Source organism: Psammomys obesus, unplaced genomic scaffold (assembly GCF_907164565.1).
Source record: "Psammomys obesus unplaced genomic scaffold, mPsaObe1.curated_primary_1811, whole genome shotgun sequence".
NCBI lineage: Eukaryota > Metazoa > Chordata > Mammalia > Rodentia > Muridae > Psammomys > Psammomys obesus.
The window spans coordinates 21,849,250-21,868,261 of NW_026585894.1; the positions used below are offsets into that span (position 1 = coordinate 21,849,250).

The 19,012-nt window shown below is 37.9% G+C and overlaps 1 protein-coding gene across 1 annotated transcript in view; it reads right to left on the reverse strand.

The window, feature by feature from the left end:
* The window catches only part of Otc (ornithine transcarbamylase), a 79,159-nt gene extending 62,834 nt beyond the window's left edge, over positions 1-16,325 (reverse strand). The window contains exons 1-3 of the mRNA XM_055599531.1: positions 16,152-16,325; positions 2,962-3,100; positions 1,336-1,417 (exon numbers count right to left, since the gene is read on the reverse strand). Of these exons, the coding sequence (XP_055455506.1) occupies positions 1,336-1,417; positions 2,962-3,100; positions 16,152-16,228 (298 nt within the window). The 5' untranslated portion in view covers positions 16,229-16,325. The remainder of the gene's footprint in view (positions 1-1,335; positions 1,418-2,961; positions 3,101-16,151) is intronic.
* Positions 16,326-19,012: the final 2,687 nt, after the last annotated feature.

Consider the following 19,012-nt stretch of genomic DNA (forward strand, 5'->3'; position numbering starts at 1 on the left):
CTTTCTTTCTTTCTTTCTTTCTTTCTTTCTTTCTTTCTTTCTTTCTTCCTTTGTTTCTTTTGGTTTTTTGCTATCTAGTTGATTACCTTTATTATTAATTACTATGGGACCAAATCACATATAGTAGAGTTCAAATTTAAGCCTGAGAAAGTGCTCAATGATGCTTCTAAGTAAGGGTAAGGCATCTGAGAATTAAAGAATCTGCCAATGTTTTTGTGACACTTCTTTCTCAACCCTCACTCCTTGTTTGGGTCACATTGTTGATTCAATAAAGGTCTGATGGAGAAGAAATACAGAGAAAAAGAAAAACGGTAATTTGTGGCTTGCAAGTTTAAAGATAAACTACTTGAAACTTATTGTGGAGATAATATCTTTAGAAAATGAAAAAACACCTTGAGTTTTGACTGCCTGGAGTCTAGGCACAAACAGCAGTAACAGATTTGGAAGTCAAAGCAGGCAACAGTAATAGAAATAGGTGGACCATTGTGACTGTACATGCTGTGTGCTCCCCAGACCAACTTTCAAAGAATGGGGAACATGAAAACCTCATATGAGTTTGAGGAACTCCAATACTGAGAACATCTGTTTTCTGCCTTTAATACTGAGCTTTGATAGGCAGTAAATGTTCCAGAATTCCCCTGCATTGTCCTTGAGAAAGGAACAATTAGGTAAAGATAGCCTTATGGTATCTCTGCTCCAGTGGAATGTGGAGCACTATCAGGAGCTAAAACAAAAGTCTTAATAAGGTCTTGTGATCAGAGTGAAACAAACCCTGCAGCAAACTGCAGAAACAATAGAACTATACAAATTCCAGGAGGCCCCAGTGTAAACATTCAATGCTGTTGACCTGAGGACTAAGCACACTAGCTGAACCCTAGCTATCTAGGCATACTAGTATCTACCAGGACTTAGGTGTAACTGGAGAGAGGGAGAGAAGACCAGATATCCACAACATGAACTTCAGGACAAATAAGGACTGTCTAATGCTGGAGAGGTTAAGTTCCTACTATCTAACAGAATTGGTTCAAAAGAAAAAGTTCATGACTAAAAATAGACACATTTCCTACATGAGTTTACGGCCTCAGGATTTGTGTCCACTTAGATTTTGCCATAAGTGTGAAGCAATGTCTGAAGATTCTAGTCAACGCTTCATAGGCTTCCTACTGATGTAGCTGATCTTTCTACATATAGCTTTTACCAGAATTGAAAGACACCCAGCATTTGCTTCTTGTAGTTGCTAAGAGATACATAGAACTCCCCACTGGCTTAAGCCTTTCAAGTCTCCATCCTCTGGCTAGCTCTTCAACATAAGAGTGAACTTGTCAGTGGACTTACCCGTTTCTGTGGACAGTCTTGTTCGAGTACTTCTTTTCTCAAAAATCATTCCTAAGGATTTCCCTTGCAATAAAGGCAAATACTGAAAACGAATGACAAAAATACTATTAAACTGCAAGGTATACCTATGATCCAATATCATGAATTGTATTTCAAAGTGGTAATAAAAAATTGGATCAGTTAACTACTACTTCTGAATAAGTGGTCACAATGTTGTTTAAAACTGAATTTAAACATCTTACCTTCCCTTCTCAAGGCCTAGGGTTACAGATGAATGTCACTATACTTGAGATACAGTACTACTGATTATTGGGTTCAATTTGGGAGTTGGCTCCAGAGCATAATATTTTACACCAGAGTCATTGTCTTACTTAACTCTATTGAAATCTCCACTCAATTTTAGTGATACTGAAGATGTTTAATTCAGAAGGACTTTTTAGCTAGTAAGTTCTTACTCTGTCACAACATGAATCCTACTTAGGACACAGATGAAACTCAGGTGTTTAGTTTCATGTTCCTCAGTCTCCCTCATGAGAGAACATAAAGGCTTTGTTCCTGGAAGTCATTTGAAAACACTCCTGAAAGTCTTCCTCCATCTTCATGTGTTATTAGACTTCCTGATAAGATGTGGTATCATCTTCTCGGCTCCAGTCAGCAAAGCATGAAAAGGCAATGTTCTCTGACCTAAGAATGCCTTTTCCCTCACTTCAAGTGTTCTGCAAGAACATCACCCCATAGCAGTTGGAGCATCTCTTTGCCAATTGAGCTAGGCAATTACACAAGAAAGCCAGAGTCATATCAGACTTCCTCAACCTGAGAACAAATCTTTAAAAAAAGAAACACTTTGAATCAGGCAAAGAGACACATCCAGCACTGGGGAAGCAAAGGCAGGTGGATCTCTGTGAGTTCAAGGCCAGCCTGGTTTACATAGTAAGTTCCAGGTCAGCCAAAGCTACAGAGTGAGACCCAGTCTCATAAATAAGCAAACAAACAAACAACCTTTGAACAAATTTGGAATACAAATCTGCTTTCACAATTATGCACTATAAATGATGCTACTGCATTAGCATTTTGAAACATAAATTGCTTAAAATGCAGAACAATGCCTATAGTTAAGCACCACATTCAATTTTTTCCCCTATTTGGCTAGAACTTACTTGTATCTTTATACTTGGAATGCTTTTCAAAACATAATCTCACCATTATGAATATTATAATAATGATGACATATCTGATATATAGCCAGAAGTGTATTGCAAAAAAAAAAAAAAATACCAACAACATATCTTTAAGTTTTAACTGATAGAAAACACAGAGAGAAAAGATACGTATAAAATAAAATCTTTCTAGACCAATGATATCTCAGTTTCGGATCCAGTTGCTAATGAATTTTAGGATTCTGTTGGAAAAAAAAATGTACAAGGACTTGTCATAGAATAACTGCTTTTCAAGCTTCTTTACATACACTCGGTGCTAATCAATTACCTTGCCTGTGAGATTTCACTAGTTAGCTACCATTCAGGAATGTTAATGTAGTTTTTCTTTTCCTTCTGCTTTAGGGAAGCTGCCTCCAAAAGGGCTGTTGGTTTGTAATAGAAGAGAAGAAAAAAAGCAAATGTCACATACTTCTCCTTTTTGCTTTATCCTGAATTTCAGATCTGCAGATAGCCACAGCATATACTGAATCTCCTCTCCTGTGAAGTTCTTTAGGGTAAGGAGGTCACGGCCTTTCAGCTGGACTTGACCCTGTAGTGGCTTCCCACACCTACAAAAGAAGGAGAAAAGCAGAAGAGGACAGTATGTACTCAAGAAAGCAATGTTGTGGGGTAGTCCAATTGACCTATTTTGGGAATGAAACATAATAAATCATATGGTATAGCATGTCTCTGCAAAACATTAATAAAACTGATATGGCTATGATTTCCATGTTGTATGTGCAGTGATTGTTATATCTGAGAGAAGAGAAGACTTTGCGGAAAGAAATTAAATTCTGATGCACTTGAATTAGCCACTTAACAAAATCAAGCAACCTCAGCTCTGCAGATGTTTCTCATAAGCAAAGTGAGGGTAATAGTTTCATAGTGTCATTGTGAAAATAAAATTATGTATGTTATATAAACTAGTGTTCAACATAATATTCATTATGTGAAGCTTATCTACTGTTGTTGAAATCTGTACAAGTAAGATTGATAATGCACAAGAGAAAACTGTGTTGTTTACCCCCTATGACTTTTATATGTCTTTGTGAAGACTTGTATTCCTTTTGTTACTGGATGGACGCACAGCCAGCCCTGCAGCTCTTCTAGCACCATGCAGAGAGATGTTTTAAAGTCCTATCATTATTTTTGTATCCCGAGAATGATGGTAAAATAATAAACATTAATAATATAACTGTAACAATGGTAATGCATTTTTCAATATTGGGAAATTCTTGCACGTTGACACCTTTGACCTTCAGCTTATGTCTGATTTCGATTGGCTTCCTTTATTGAGGGAAGACATTCCAGGACAAGTTTGCTCTGGTTCCTTTCCTGCAGGTCCTCAAACTGAGTTGAATGGGAGATCAAATATAGTTGGTTTCTAGCTTTCTAGTATTTCTTGGGGTATTAATGGTTTTATGTTTATCCAGCTATCACCACACCAATTAAGATCTTTCCACCTCTCCAGGACATCACCTGCCACAATCAAAAACAATGCCATGTTACCAGTTCTTGTTCTTATTCCACCCTGGCTCATGGGAAATGCTCTATATTGCTTCACCTGACAAGAGATAGATCAGTTCTATTAAAGACTCCTGTTTTTTTTTATTATTTTAAATCTTATTAATTACAGTTTATTTACTTTGTATCCCCCCCCCCTGTAGTTCCCTCCCTTCTCCCCTCCCAACCTTACCCTCCCTCCCTCTTCCCCACCTGGTCCCCTCCCCCAGTCCACTGATAAGGGAGGTCCTCCTCCCCTTCCCTCTGATCCTAGTCTATCAGGTCTCATCAGGACTGGCACCATTGTCTACCTCTGTGGCCTGGGAAAGCTGCTCCTTCCTCAGGGAAGATGATCAAAGAGCAGGAACCAATCAGTTCCTGTTAGAGACAGTCCCTGTTCCCATTAATATGGAACCCACTTGGACACTGAGCTGCCATGGGCTGCATCTGTGCAGGGGTTCCTGCCATGATGATAATGGACTGAACTTCTGAAACTGAAAGCCAGCCCCAATGAAATGTTTTCTTTTATAAAAGTTACCTTGGTCATGATGTTTGTTCACAGCAATAAAACCCTTCCTAAGACACATACACTCAGGCACACACATATGCACAAAAAATTAAAAAATATATCTATAAAGAATTTTGAACATAAATCTATTACATACACTTATTTATAAGATATAGCAACAGATTATATATATTAGAAAGCATAATAAAAATTAAAAGTAAAATATTTAGACTAAGAAAAAGAAAATACTTTAAACTGATTTTTCAATATGCAAAACATTTAGCTAACTAGGCAGTTTCTAGAACAGACTATTCCTTCCTTCCTTCTATTAGAATTCTAGCTAACAGAATATAAAACTCTGTACAATACCTCCATGCTAGTAAGTTATCAACTGGATAACTCTGAGTCACAATATTTATAGAGGAAATTGGGACTTCACCTAAGTCAATTTGGTTATGCATTTGTTTATTATAATATTTTGTATTATTTGTATTATTTTTATTTATTCTTCTCTCATGTATTACATCCCAAATTCAGTTTGTCCTCCCTACCCTCTCAATTTCTTCCCCCTTCCCCTTGTTTCTAGATGCATGATCCCTCTATTTCCCCTCAGAAAAAGCAAACAAACAAACAAACAAACAAACAAATACAGTGTAACAAGCTACATTAAGACCAGGCACATATTCTCACATCATGGCTGGATGAGGCAACCCAGTAGGAGGAAAAAGATCCCAAAGAGTCCCACTGTCAGAAATCCCCAAGAATAATGAGCTACACAACCATAACAGAGACCCATACAGGCTCCATGATCCCACTTGAGTCCTTGATAGCTGAATTTGTGAGGCATATTCTTATGATTTCCTTTTCGCCTTTGGCTCCTCCAATCTTTCCTCTTCTCTCCTCCTCTCCCTCAAACTCTGCCTATTATTTGGCTGTGGGACTCTGTATCTGCTCCCACCAGTTTCTGGATGAAGGCCCTCTGGTCTCTCTGACAACAATTCTGCTAAGCTTCAATCCCAGCACATTCTGCAAACAGGATCAACTGTAGTCCGGAGGTTGTGTATTACTACTCTTAAAAAAAAAAAAAGAAACAAAAGTTTGAGGGCCTTCAGATATTTCTCATATCTATTCTCATATATAGCAAAAGCTCATGTTAAGGCTTAGGGTCAATGTCCTGCCATTGGCATTCATTTTAAGATGCTGATATTGATAGTTTTCCACTGACAGAAGGTTTGAGTTCAAAAGTATAAGTGTCAGAAACCCTTGGACTATATAAGCACTGATGTTGTTGAAAAGTAAGTCTTTGACTAATATTTATGCATTTCCAAGTTCAACTGCAGCTTTCTTATGGAGCTCTCTAAAACAGTTTATCTAACTCTGTCTTGAATAGATTTATGGCAGCTTAATCTTTACCACTTCGAATGTAGAGATATTTTGAAAATACATTTTCTTCTAGAATATAATCTCAGCAATATATGATCTTTTGACTCTGTGTGTTATGATAAGACATTACCATTACATGTCTTGAGACTTCCTCCAACATTATTTTTAAAGGAAGAAATGTTTGCTTGGAAACCCCACTCCCTGCTTTTCAGGGAATACAGGAAATGTCACTGTAACCATTAAGATTCACATCTATCAACAACGGAAAAGTAAACTCATGAGCTCATTTTAAGGCCTTAGTTTTGGCGTGGCCTTCAAGCTCAGAATTCTGGTTATTTTTGGAATCCACAAAAGCTGCGTTCCCAATCTTGTATCCTTTCAGGACTCACTACCCTGCTCTTACTACCATCCTTTGAAGGATTTAGGTATACATTTTCCAACTCCTTCGCACTCACAGGACTCACAGTTTCATTAAAACCAACAAAACCCCAAAGCCATAGAGTGGGAATGGAGTGGTGGCTCAGTAATTAAGAGTGCTGAAAGATCTTCCAGAAGATCCAGATTCAACCTAGTATTAACATGATGTCTCACCAACATCTGTAACTCCAGTTCCAGGTGATCTGGTACCCTCTTTTAGCCTCTTGGAGAAATAATAATGATAGTGATAATAATATAATATACCCATAGACTTTAAAATTGTATTGTTCTGGTTGAGTTTCATGAAATAGAATTGGAAATGAAAAGGGATATATTTTTTTTCAATGATCTTAAATTTTCTTCCTGATTTTTATGAAACAAAAAACAAAACAGAGTAGAGAACCAATCTCTTTTAGTGAATAAAAATTTCTAACTTTTAGATCTTATTACTACTCTTAAAAAAAAAGAAACAAAAGTTTGAGGGCCTTCAGATATTTCTCATATCTATTCTCATATATAGCAAAAGCTCATGTTAAGGCTTAGGGTCAATGTCCTGCCATTGGCATTCATTTTAAGATGCTGATATTGATAGTTCTCCACTGACAGAAGGTTTGAGTTCAAAAGTATAAGTGTCAGACAAGTATGTTTGATTATCTTTTGGTCAAATCCTTTGATTTTTAATTTATATACAACAGAAACTATTAGTTCTTCCCACGGAGTATGAGGGACAACACACTCTCTTTACAAAATACACTAGATTATACACAGCAACAGCTGATAATCTTACCCTGATTCTCATTGCCCAGATGCTTTACTAGGAGCAATCATGACCTGATATACTTTCCCCACTAAAGGCTTCCTGTGTCTTTTTTTTTTTGGGGGGGGGGAGGCTTTGTTTTGCAATAAACAAACCTAGTCTCTTCAAAAATGGTGAAGTGGAAAATGCTATCTAGGTAATTACAACTACTTCACCATACAGAATATTCAGAATTTGTTTGTGTAGCATAATTAAAATATCATATTCATATGCCTCATTCTTCAGCTTCTCACAACCATGGCTGCAGTCTTTGGTTCGCTAAGCTAGACTATTATAGATATGATATGTATGTGAAAGTATATAGTGGCTGTTCTTCTATGGCTGGCTTATTTAACTTAGCATAAGATCCTCCAAAGCTTGCTTTATAAAACATGAAAGGGTATTTTCTGCCTCAGCACAGTAGTGTTAGATTATAAATAACCATTAAATCTGAAACAAGACAAACTATCCTTAATAATTAGTGGGAAAACCACAGTTATTCTGTGACTTCTTAAAAATGATTTCCAAAGCACTGAAGGCTCTCTTATGTTCTACTACAGATGTGTAGAGAATTGCAAAAGCATCATAGCAGATGTATCTTCAGTACACTGGAATTAAAAAAAAATAGTGAAATTTGCAATGCTTCATTTCTTTGTAAAATCTATTGAGAGTAGTTTTCACAGTGCTTGATTTTTTATCATTTGTCTTCCAAAACAAGCTATTTTATTATTTGGTGAATTGCCATATTCTTTTCTAAGACTGGATTAACTTCTAATTAATTTTTTCTTTGCACTTCCAAGGTTGTATATTATCTCTCAGAATATCAAGTATGCAGTCAGTATCACTTCCTCACAGAAAATTTTGTTCTTTCCTTTCAGCCATTTTCTGCATTTATGTAAATAAATTATTCTTCACTAAGTTGCTCTGGCTGTATAATTAGTGTCTTTCAAACAGAGGCTCAATCCACAATCCTGTACCAACTGGTCATTCTATAATTTTAAGTAGATTCAACTCAAAACTTGTGAGGCATGGAGAATAATTAGTTGTGGCCTAGGATATTGCTAAAGCTGAAACTCCCCTACTACTCAGTCAGGCACTCTGTGACAGTACTCATTGATCTACTGAGAACAATGAATGGGCATGTACTCAGAAATGAGAGTACTATAATAGTACATCCTGAGCATATCTTTTTAAATTAAGTACCCAGACTTGAAAAAAAAACAGGTGGGACCAATGTGTGACCTCAGCACCAAGATGGATAAATTTTCAGCAGGGCAATGGCAACCCACAAGCTTCTTTTAGACAGAATAAGTTTCCATGGTTCTCAGTGGCAAGAAGTGTAGATAAACAGATATGTTACATTTAGGGCACCAATATATGAGGGATTGCCTTACTGAATAGAAAAAAGCTTAAATGTAACTCAACTGATAAAGAGAGTCCTACTGTTTATACCATTGAAAATTAATTAGAGTAGTCATTATCTTTCTGAATTCTATCCAGGAGGTGGGGCAGGAAACGTTAGCTTAGGAAAAAGTTGTTTTTCATAGATATCAAGAACTAATCAGGAAAAAGTATTATTAAAAGGAAAGCAAACACAATGGTCTTAGTTTAATTCCTATCCTGTTTATTATCAACTCATAGAATTTGCCTTGGCTACAAAATGAAATTGCCACACCTCTTTCCTAAGCTAATAAAATTAGAGAAAAGTACAAGAGCTCCACAAGTGGGCCATATTGAGATACCCCTGACACAAACCTCTTTTTTCCCTGGTCCTTGTTAAACATTGTCCTGTTTGGGTGTGATAACCCCCATTCAAATAAACCAGGTAAAGATGCTGGCGACAAAGTCCCAATTCCGAGCAGAAATAGCCTGCTCTAGCTCAGGAAAACCAAAACCAAGGCACAAATCACTCTTTTAAAAAGGAGATTTGTTTTATTTTTGTGTGGGTGGTAGAGAGGTATGTACATGGGAGTGCAGGTGCCTAATTGTGTTAGGGGCTTTGGATCCCCTTGGAAATGGAGTTATAAGTCTTTGTAAGCTGCCAGATGTGAGTGCTAGGAATCAAACTCAGATTTTGTGCAAGAGCAATATAGGCACTTAACCATTGAGCCATCTCTCCAGCCACACCCAAGCCACTATTTTTTTCCATGAATTGTTTTACTCTTCTTGTACTACATCATATAAGAAGGAAACTAAAATTAAACAAGAAACAACCTCTCAGATCAGACCTGGGCTACATTATCATTCTCCCCCTTTTAGAAATACATTTCATTTTATTTTGTCTTATGGAAATATTTAGGATTCCAGTGAGTTACACCTACAGTCACACATTCTCATTCTTCAGCTCACATATAACAGAAAGAATAAAACATTGGGGCCAATGAGAATTACATACAGATTTCTCATCAATGATAACAAAGTTATATAAGTACTAATTTCCCATAGTTGGGCTTTATACTATATATACATGAATCTAAATATATTATACTTTGTAAATATATATAAATTATGTGCTAATTCAAAACAAAAATAAAATAAAATTTAAAAACCAATTTGCAGTTGAATTAGAGCCAGAGCCTCTGAGAAAAGAACAATTAGTTCATTAAATTACACTACTTGAAAAAAAAATAATGAATGCAGAGGTTTCTTAAGCCCAAATTACTGAATACTAAGATGATAAGTGAAGATTCACATACTAGCTTTACTTAAATATCTAACTAGAAATTGAAGTACATGGGCTACTTGCAGAATAAAGTCTTTCATCACTCCAGTCTGCATTTTCCACTTCTGACAAATTATTTGAGGGATGGGGAAGGCTTGAATGTATTCTCTGGTATCATTGCATCTTTCATTGGAAGAGAAACTGCATTATTTGAGTACAATGTGCACAATTAGAAACTGGCTTTTCCAGAGAAGGAAAAACTTGAGTGGTAAATTGTTCCTTTGACCCCTAATGAGCATTGAAGATAAAGACTAGCTTCTGCAGTTTCCAGAGAGCCTTAAGGTTGAGACTCAGAAGCTTCTTTCTTTTCATTTTTTATTAGTTACAGTTTGTTCACTTTGTATCCCAGCTGTAGCCCCATCCTCTATCCCCTCCTAATTCCACCCTGCCTCCCTCTTTTTCTACTATGCCCCTCCCCCAGTCCAATGATAGGGGAGGTCTTCCTCCCCTTCCATCTGACCCTAGTCTATCAGGTCTCACCAGGACTGGCTTCTTTGTCTTCCTCTGTGGACTGGTAAGGCTGCTCCCCCCTCAAGGGGAGGTGATCAAAGAGCAGACCAATCAGTTCATGTCAGAGACAGTCCCTGTTCCCATTACTAGGAAACCCACGTGGAGATTGAGCTGCCATGTGCTACATCTCTGCAGGAGTTCTAGGTTATCTCTATACATGGTCTTCGGATAGGTTATCAGTCTCAGAAAAGACCCCTAGGTCCAGATTTTTTTGGTTCGTTGCTCTCCTTGTGGAGCTCTTGTTCCCTCCAGGTCTTTTTATCTCCCCCTTCTTTCATAAGATTCCCTGCACTCTGCCCAAAGTTTGGCTAAGTATCTCAGCATATGCTTTGATACCCTGCTGGATGGAGTCTTTCAAAGGTCCTTTATGATAGGCTCCCTTCCCATTCCTTGTTTTCTCCCTCTTCTGATGTCCATCTCATTTGCCTTTCTGAGTGAAGATTGATCATCTTAACCAGGGTCCTACTTCTTGATTAGCTCCCTTAGGTGTACAGATTTTAGTATAATTACCCTATATTTATTTTTATTTTTTCAATTTTTTTTTCATTTTATTAATTACACTTTATTCACTTTGTATCCCCCATAAGCCCCTCCCTCCTCCCCTCTCAATCCCACCCTCCTACCCCCTAATTATCCTATATTATATGTCTAATATCCACCTATAAGTGAGTATATACCATTTGTGTCTCTATGATTCTGGGATACCTCACTCAGAATGATCTTTTCTAGATCCCACCATTTGCCTGCAAATTTCATTTGTGTTTTTAGTTGCTGAGTAGTATTCCATTGTATAACTGTACATAATGTGAAAGTTAAAGTGTATTTCCTTCTCTTTCTTTCATTACATATTTTGGCTATATTTAAGAAGGGATATTGGACCTTTATAGGTTGTTCAACCTCATCAATTTGGAGGAATCAAAGTATCAGAGTAGGAACACTACTTTTTTTAATTAAATTTTTATTCTTTTAATATTCGTTACAGTTTATTAACTTTGTATCCCAGCTGTAGCCTGTTTCCTCATTCCCTTCCAATCCTACCCTCCCTCTCTCATCTCCTCCCTGCCCCTTTCTAAGTCCACTGATAGGGGAGGTCCTCTTCCCCTTCCATCTGACCCTAGCTTATCAGGTTTCTTCAGGACTGGCTGCAATGTCCTCCTCTGTGGCCTAGCAGGGCGGCTCCTCTCTTGGGTGGCAGCAGGGGTGGAGGGAGAAAGCCATTGAGTTCCCATCAGAAATAGAGCATCCTGCATGAGGTATCCCAGAAGCAGAAAGACACACTTGGTATATATTCACTTATAAATGGGTACTAGACCTATAAGATAGGATAAACATACTAAAATCTGTACACCTAAAGAAGCTAAACAAGAATGAGGACCCGGGGTAAGATGATCAATCCTCACTTAGAAAGACAAATTGGATGGACAGTGGAAGTAGGATAAAACAGATAACAGGACAGGAGCCTACCACATAGAGCCTCTGAAATACTCTACCTAGCAGTGTATCGAAGCAGATGCTGAGACTCATAACAAAACCTTTCGCAGAGTGCAGGGAATTGTATGAAAGAAGGGGGAGTTAGTATGACCTGGAGTGAACAGGAGCTCCACAAGGACCAAATATATCTGGGCACAGGGGTCTTTTAGGAGACTGTGTCTCCAACCAAGGACCAAGTATGGATATAACCTAGAACCCCTGCCCATGGTAGCTCAGTATCCAAGTGAGTTACCTAGTAAGCTGAACAAAGAACACTACTTTTTAACATAGTTGAATCTTGTACTAGTTTAGCCAAGGGAAAGTAATAAACTATGACCTTCGGAAGGTCATTTGCCAGTTCTGGCCTCCATTTCTTATCTGAAAAGCTGATCCAAGGAACTAAGTCAATGGTTCTTCATGCTTTGTCTCCCACAACATCCATAAAGTTAATGAACATAAGAATTTGCAATAGCCAACTTAATCTCATTTACTTTCTTAAAAAGGCACCCTAGAAAGCAGTTGAGAGGCTTTATAGTCACAAAACTCTTGAATGGATTCCATTGGTGTGAACAATCACAAGTCTTTTTCCAAATTTAAAAACAAATTTGCTATGACTTATAAAAATATATGGCTTCTATTATTTTAGTTTAATTAATAAATGGTAGTTTTGTAAAAATCCACTGTTGGCCAGAGGAGAACCTATATCTCCATTCTAATTTGGTCCTGTGCCGTACATAGTTTTCTGTGATCAGAATAGGAAAAAAAATTAAGGTATTTTAATATTTGACATTAAAACACAAACAAAGATCATTTATTCTTGTCTCTCCTCTATGTGCAGTCTGTGATCACTTCATCGTAGTGTCTGTGTATATGGGTGGACATGTGTGGGAGACAAAGGAAGCATAATGAGTTATGTGAGTCCTTATGGAGGTCTGGAATGAAATACCTGAAAACCAGTCACCCCCGGCTTCAATCTATAACCTCCACAGAATTGGCTGGCTTAGCTCAATATTCTCTGAAGAAATTTCGATTTGGAAGATGAAATTGAAGTGCACTTATAAATTGGTCTTCTCTGACAAAGAAAGAGATTTTTAGTGGTTTCTTTAAAAGCTATAAGTGGTTTTCCTAACAGGCAACAAATCATAGAACACATTATCCAAACCCAGCCAGTCTGCATAGCCTTGTGTGTGAGATGGAATGCCTGCTGATTTGCTGTTTTCACCATTCTCGGTGTCTGATACTATTGATTTTGTAGAAAAGAAAAAAGAAAAAAAATTAACTGACTAAAACTGATTGATCCAGGTGTCTGTGTGCATGGCTTCAGCCCCACTTCAGCTGTTACTTTATTATGAACATTGCAATATATGACTATTCATTTCAAAATTGTTCAACCTCAGTTTTTGTGGCACTGTCAAATTCTAGCCACACATTTCCTCTTAGCCTCTAATGGTTAATTCATATGGTATGCTGTGTAACAGGGATCTTCCACCTTCCCCCAGACATGGAAAAATGAGAAAGAAGTCAAATTTGGGTAAAGCAAAAGTGTAAGAGTGGTTACAGGGTGCTTTTCTTTGTTGTGAGGGAGCCTTGTCAAAGTCTGAGGGTCATAATAGAAACTAGCAGTTTAGAGTTAATCTATATTGCAGGCAGTATGACTAAATGCAGTAGGAATGACAAATACACACACTACATAAGAATACTCTTTGAAACCCATTTCAGCGTGTGTTCATAGCTTTTGTCACATTGTGATGAAATAGACAATATGAACAACTTAAGAGAGAATATAACTTCCTTCAGACTTACAGAAATTTCAGTGCATTGTGTTGGAAAAGATGTGTCAAACAATAATAGCTCACATCTTGGTAGCCAGAAAGCAGAGAGAACAGGCAAGGTTTCCAAAAAAGTTAATCCTCTCTGACACACTTTGAGCTGTGTTTTACTAATTGTCCTACTAGGTGGTCCTCAATACAGTCAGTTTCAAGATATAAACCACTGCATGGTATTATCTTGTTTTTAATAGGACAAATACTATTGAGTTTCTCAAAGTCCAAAATGGTTTTCATATTTTCAAAAATCCAATAGACGTTTGGGCTAATTTAGCTGGATTTTGCTCCAGATCCTATTAGGGGTTTTAGAAATGCAGTCTGGCTAGTACACATCAAAAAGAGAATTAGTACTGAGGCTAGTATATATCAGCAAGAGAAAATTAGTAGTGATCAAAGAGGCCAATTATTTTAGAGATATTTTATTTGTAAAATTCAACCTGATATGATTATTAAAAAAATAAAGTCCTATGTAATTTGCTAAAATGGATATATGTTTAAGTTTTAAGCATCAGTTATTTATTCACCATACTATTTCCAACTCGGTGATTTTTCTTCTTTAAAAACTATTAAGTAAATTTGAATCACCCTTTTATCTGATGTTACCCAGTGAGGTGGAATGAAAAACAGGGAGCACTCACCTGCTATTTTACAGGTTTTGCACAAATTATCTCATTGATTATCACTGGAGTGTGAGTTCATGTGGCTGGAATGAAGTATCTTATATCCTAGTTAAGGTTTCTATTGCTGTGATGAAACACCATGGTTAAAGCAACTTGGATAAGAAAGGCTTTATTTGGTTCATGCTTCCGTATCATAGTTCATCATCAAAGGAAGTCAGGACAGGCACTCACACAGGGCAGGATCCTGAGGCCATGAAGGAGTGGTACCTATTGGCCTGCTCCCCATGCTTGCTAAGCCTGGTTTCTTATAGAACCCAGGAACTCGAGCCCAGGGATGGTATCACCCACAATGGGGTGGGTTCTCTCCAACAATCACTACTTAAGAAAATGCCTTTCTGGCTTGTTGATAGCCCAATTTTCTGGAAGCATTTTTTTTTCAACTGAGACTCCCTCCTCTCCAATGACTCCAGCTTTTGTCAAGTTGACATAAAAGTAGCCAGCACAGCTCATCTACCATTGCATCTCTAACAGAATGCACAGTGAATGGAACAAAATAGGTACCCAATAAATATTTGTTGAAAGAATGATTAAATCACCCTATAATATGGAGTATAGGTCATACGCCTATCCATTTTATAGGTGAAGTAACATTGCAGCAAAGTTTGGTGACTTGCTAAAGGTCATGCAGCAAATTAGTAATGATGCTAAGCCTGTAGCCTAGTTGCATAGGTTCCAAAAGCTCAGCGTGAGACTATACTTCCAGGAATCCTTTCTATAGTTTGTTAAAACCTGAGGATTTTTTTCCCACATGCTTTAAAAATGGATTTATATGATATGACTTTGGCACTAAGTGATAGACAATCTCTCTGGGCTCTTCTTATCCTATATGTCTATAAAACAAGAAAATACATGAGTACAGTATTATTCTTGCATCTGAAAGCCTTATTTATACTCACCAAAGAAGGGGTGGTAAAGATGGAGTTCAGTGAAACTAGCTCTATCAGGTAGTTTGAGAGCAAGGCGTCCCAGGAGCACCATTACAAACACAATTCTTAATAGTGTGAGGAAACTTCCAGCTCCAGCTGGAGCCTTCACTTAGTAACCCAGGGAGGTTGTTTCGCAGGTCAGTTTAGATTGCAAAGTGGCTCTGGGGAAATTCTAACTGTGACCAGACAACCATTCTAGAATCTTTCTGGCTACAAGGTCTCCACCTGATAGCGTTGCTTACCAGCTAACTCTTCTCCCCTCCACCTTCATGGCTGGCATATGGCACAGCAATCTCAACCTGTGCTCTGTGGCTGATAGTGGATACTGAATAAGCTTTTATTTAATTCTTTAGAAGTAGTCTCTTTTGCATACACCACCAATAATTTGAAAGATGAATTTCAAATTTTGACTTTAAAAAAAGCAGTTGTAGAGATACTGATACTTGAGTTTCCTTTGCAGCAGCTCTTTCTAAGTATTCAGTTCATTTCCATTTGAAGCTTTTTTTTTTTCTTTTAGGGACTGGATTAGCTCTGACACCCTAGAGTGACATGATGTTTTCTCAAAAAAACAAATATGAGTTGAAGGCCCCTGTAAATTACTTCCTCTAGTTTCCTTCTTCAGTCAGTAGCTCCTTTAAAATGTACTCAAATGGAAGATGATGAGAATATTTAATCTGTTGTACCTGCCTTGGTTAGCATGGTAAAATTCAACTACAGAATGAGCAAGTTATGAAAACCCAGCTAGAATTAGAGACAGCTGTCTCATGCAACTGCTGACTGTGGCACCATTACTCTTCAGAAAAAGGCACTTTGTACACTCCCCTGCAAAACGTAGTTCCAGTTTTCACCACTGACCCAATCCCAATCTCTATCACTTACCGAAAATTTCGAACCACAGAATTGTGATTCTTTCTGAGAGCTGCATTGTTGAAGAGGATCCTCAGATTAGAGAGCATCTTTTTTTGCTAGTGCAAAAAAGGAATCTATGGTCTGGAGAGCTCCACAGCCAGTGAGGCAGTGGGGGCCACTAGAAAGCTAAGAATGCTTTCAGTTGCAGAGAGGGAGCAAAGGTCTTAGCACCCTTCCACTGCCTTATCAGATCAGCCCTGTTAGAGATAGAGCAGGGCAGGGTGCAGGGGCACTTGAACTTTAAGCCTAACTCCAGCATTGTATTTTAAAGAAAGACTCCTAACTCTTTCAGAGCCCAGCCTCTTCACTTTGTTATAATGTATGTATGCTGTCACTTGCTTACATAAAATCAGTTGACAATTACCCATTGAACATATAATATATGCAAGGCAACACTGTGCTGTCTGCTGTGAAGGTACACAGAAATAACTCATTCAGAAAATGTAAATTGGCAGTACACAACCCCAGATGGAGATATGACAGCCCAGAGTATTCCTACCTAGCACTCCCATCTTTTCCACAAAATAAATAAATAAATAAATAAATAAGATAAAAATAGATAGAAAGAGCATGGACTCTAAGTTGGGTTTCCATGGCAGAAAGTTAGAGAGGCAGAGAAGTATAATCAAAGACCTCAGGCACAGGACTCCCTTTATGTCTTGCACATAATAGGTGTCTAATAAGTTAGTAGGCATTTATTGATTTTGGTGTGAGCTTACATTGAGTCTCAGTGACTCCCCCAGCAACTCCTTAGGTCACTGTTATCGAATGTTTCAGATTCATTCATTTATCCACAGCTTGAAATTAACTGCTTTTAAATTCTCATCTGTATCAGACATCAGGGTACCTTAGAATCTTTTTAAAAGAGGAACCGATCTAATCTTTAGAGAGCTTAAGATTTCAACAAGGGCGATAGCATTTGTAAATAATATTCCAAGTACAGGCCCATATGAAGGGTCCAGATAAAGTTATTCTGCAAAACACAGAAGAGGGAAAACTTTAATCCAGGAAGTTAAGGAAAACAGGGGAGGAGGGAAAGCTGCTTCCTCTTGTCAATTCATAGGACTTAGCAAACTCCGGTGTTCACTTGCTAGAAGTTTATAGAATGAATACCAGTAATAAATGTCATTTGAAAGTCAGTTATGGCTGTTTCAGGAGCAGAGGTGGTTATGAGATCGTCATTGATATTGCCAGGGCAATAAATCTTGACATTCTTTCCTTCCACGAATTGATGAATGGAGAGAAAATTGAATTTCCAAACTTCTGCTAAATATTATATTCTGGAAGGAGCACTCCAGGCAATAGCAACTGTTTGTAAAGGCACAGGAAAGAATGTGGAGGGCAAAGGTGCCAAGTAGAGAATAGATAGCTGCTTGTGTGAAAAGACAGTAAAGATCCTTTGAAGTGGAAAGGCAGGCCAGATGGACAGGTCTCAGGGACTGAAACTATTCCCAAAATGCAGGGAGGGCAAGAAAGTGTATGGTTTTGTGGAGTCTGAAGAGCACATGCCAATAGAAAGCTCTCAGCTTCACCCCATATTGTCAGTAATCTGTGCTACCAGCACAAACTCATAGGAGCAATGTTTGGACCAAGAGGCAAAGCTTGTCTGTAGTTTGATGCTAGAGAATGTGGTCAGCATTTTAGAAAGTAACTAACCAGTCCTTCTAATTTTAAGGAAGTAGAATCCCAAAGTCAGAGGAAAATAAGAGAAACTGAAGCTGCCACAGATACTTGGTCAGAGGAGCTGCACCACAGCTGGAGGATAGTGATACCTATGTCACTGAATCTCAAAAGGTAAACTACCACAGTGGGATGGAAAGGTACATCTCAGCTAGTACAATTATGCTAATACAACCACACAGGGAACTTTTCCTTATAGGCTTTTGTGTTTATAATAGTTACTTTTGCCACAAAACATCAAGAGAAGGCAATTTAAGGAATAAAGCGTTTTGTCCTACAATTTGAGGAGTGAATGTCATTATGTCGAAGATGGAGGCTGAAGCAGCTAGCCCCCTTGCATCCACAGTCAGGAAGCAGAGAGAGATGAAGGCTAACACTCAGCTTACCATCTCTTTTTTATTTATTCTGAGGACTCAAGTCCTTAGAATGGTATTACTCACATTCAGAGTGGGTCTTCTGCCTCAAAGAATCTAATTTAGACAGTTCATCTGACAGACCCAGAGATTTGCTTCCATGGTGGTTCTGAATGCCATCAAGTTGATAATTGAGATGTACCATCACAGTGTTCATCCTCAGAACTCATCCACAAGCACTTGTTGATCTCTCTGTTTCTCTGATTTAGCATCAGCTGCCTTTTTTTTTTTTTTTTTGCTTTTTACCTTTTCATTTTCTAGACATTCATCCATTTATTTCTACCACAAAAAAAGAAATAGTCATGCTAAATCCCTGTTCTGGGCCAGCTCTAAGAAATAGCATAAACAACAGGAAAGATGTGTCACTATTTATATAGTCTGTGATTTGAAATGACTTAAGTATACAACTTTTAGCTGGGTGCAGTGTCACGCGCCTCTAATCCCAACACTCAGGGAAGAAGAGGCAGGAGGATTGCTATGAATTTGAGGACAGCCTGGTCTACAAAGTCAGTCCAGGACAGCCAAGACTACAAAGAGAAAGCCTGTTTCAAAAAACCAAGAAGGAGAAGAAGAGAAGGAGGAAGAGGAAGAAAACTTCTGCCTCTGTACATATATCCTAACTAAGCCCTAATGGTTTGTCACTTAGTCTTTTGTTTCAGGGCACGTGAGACACTGACTTTCCCATCTTGGCCTGACTACTGTGTGGTATTAGATGGTTTTCCTAAAAAAGGTATTGAT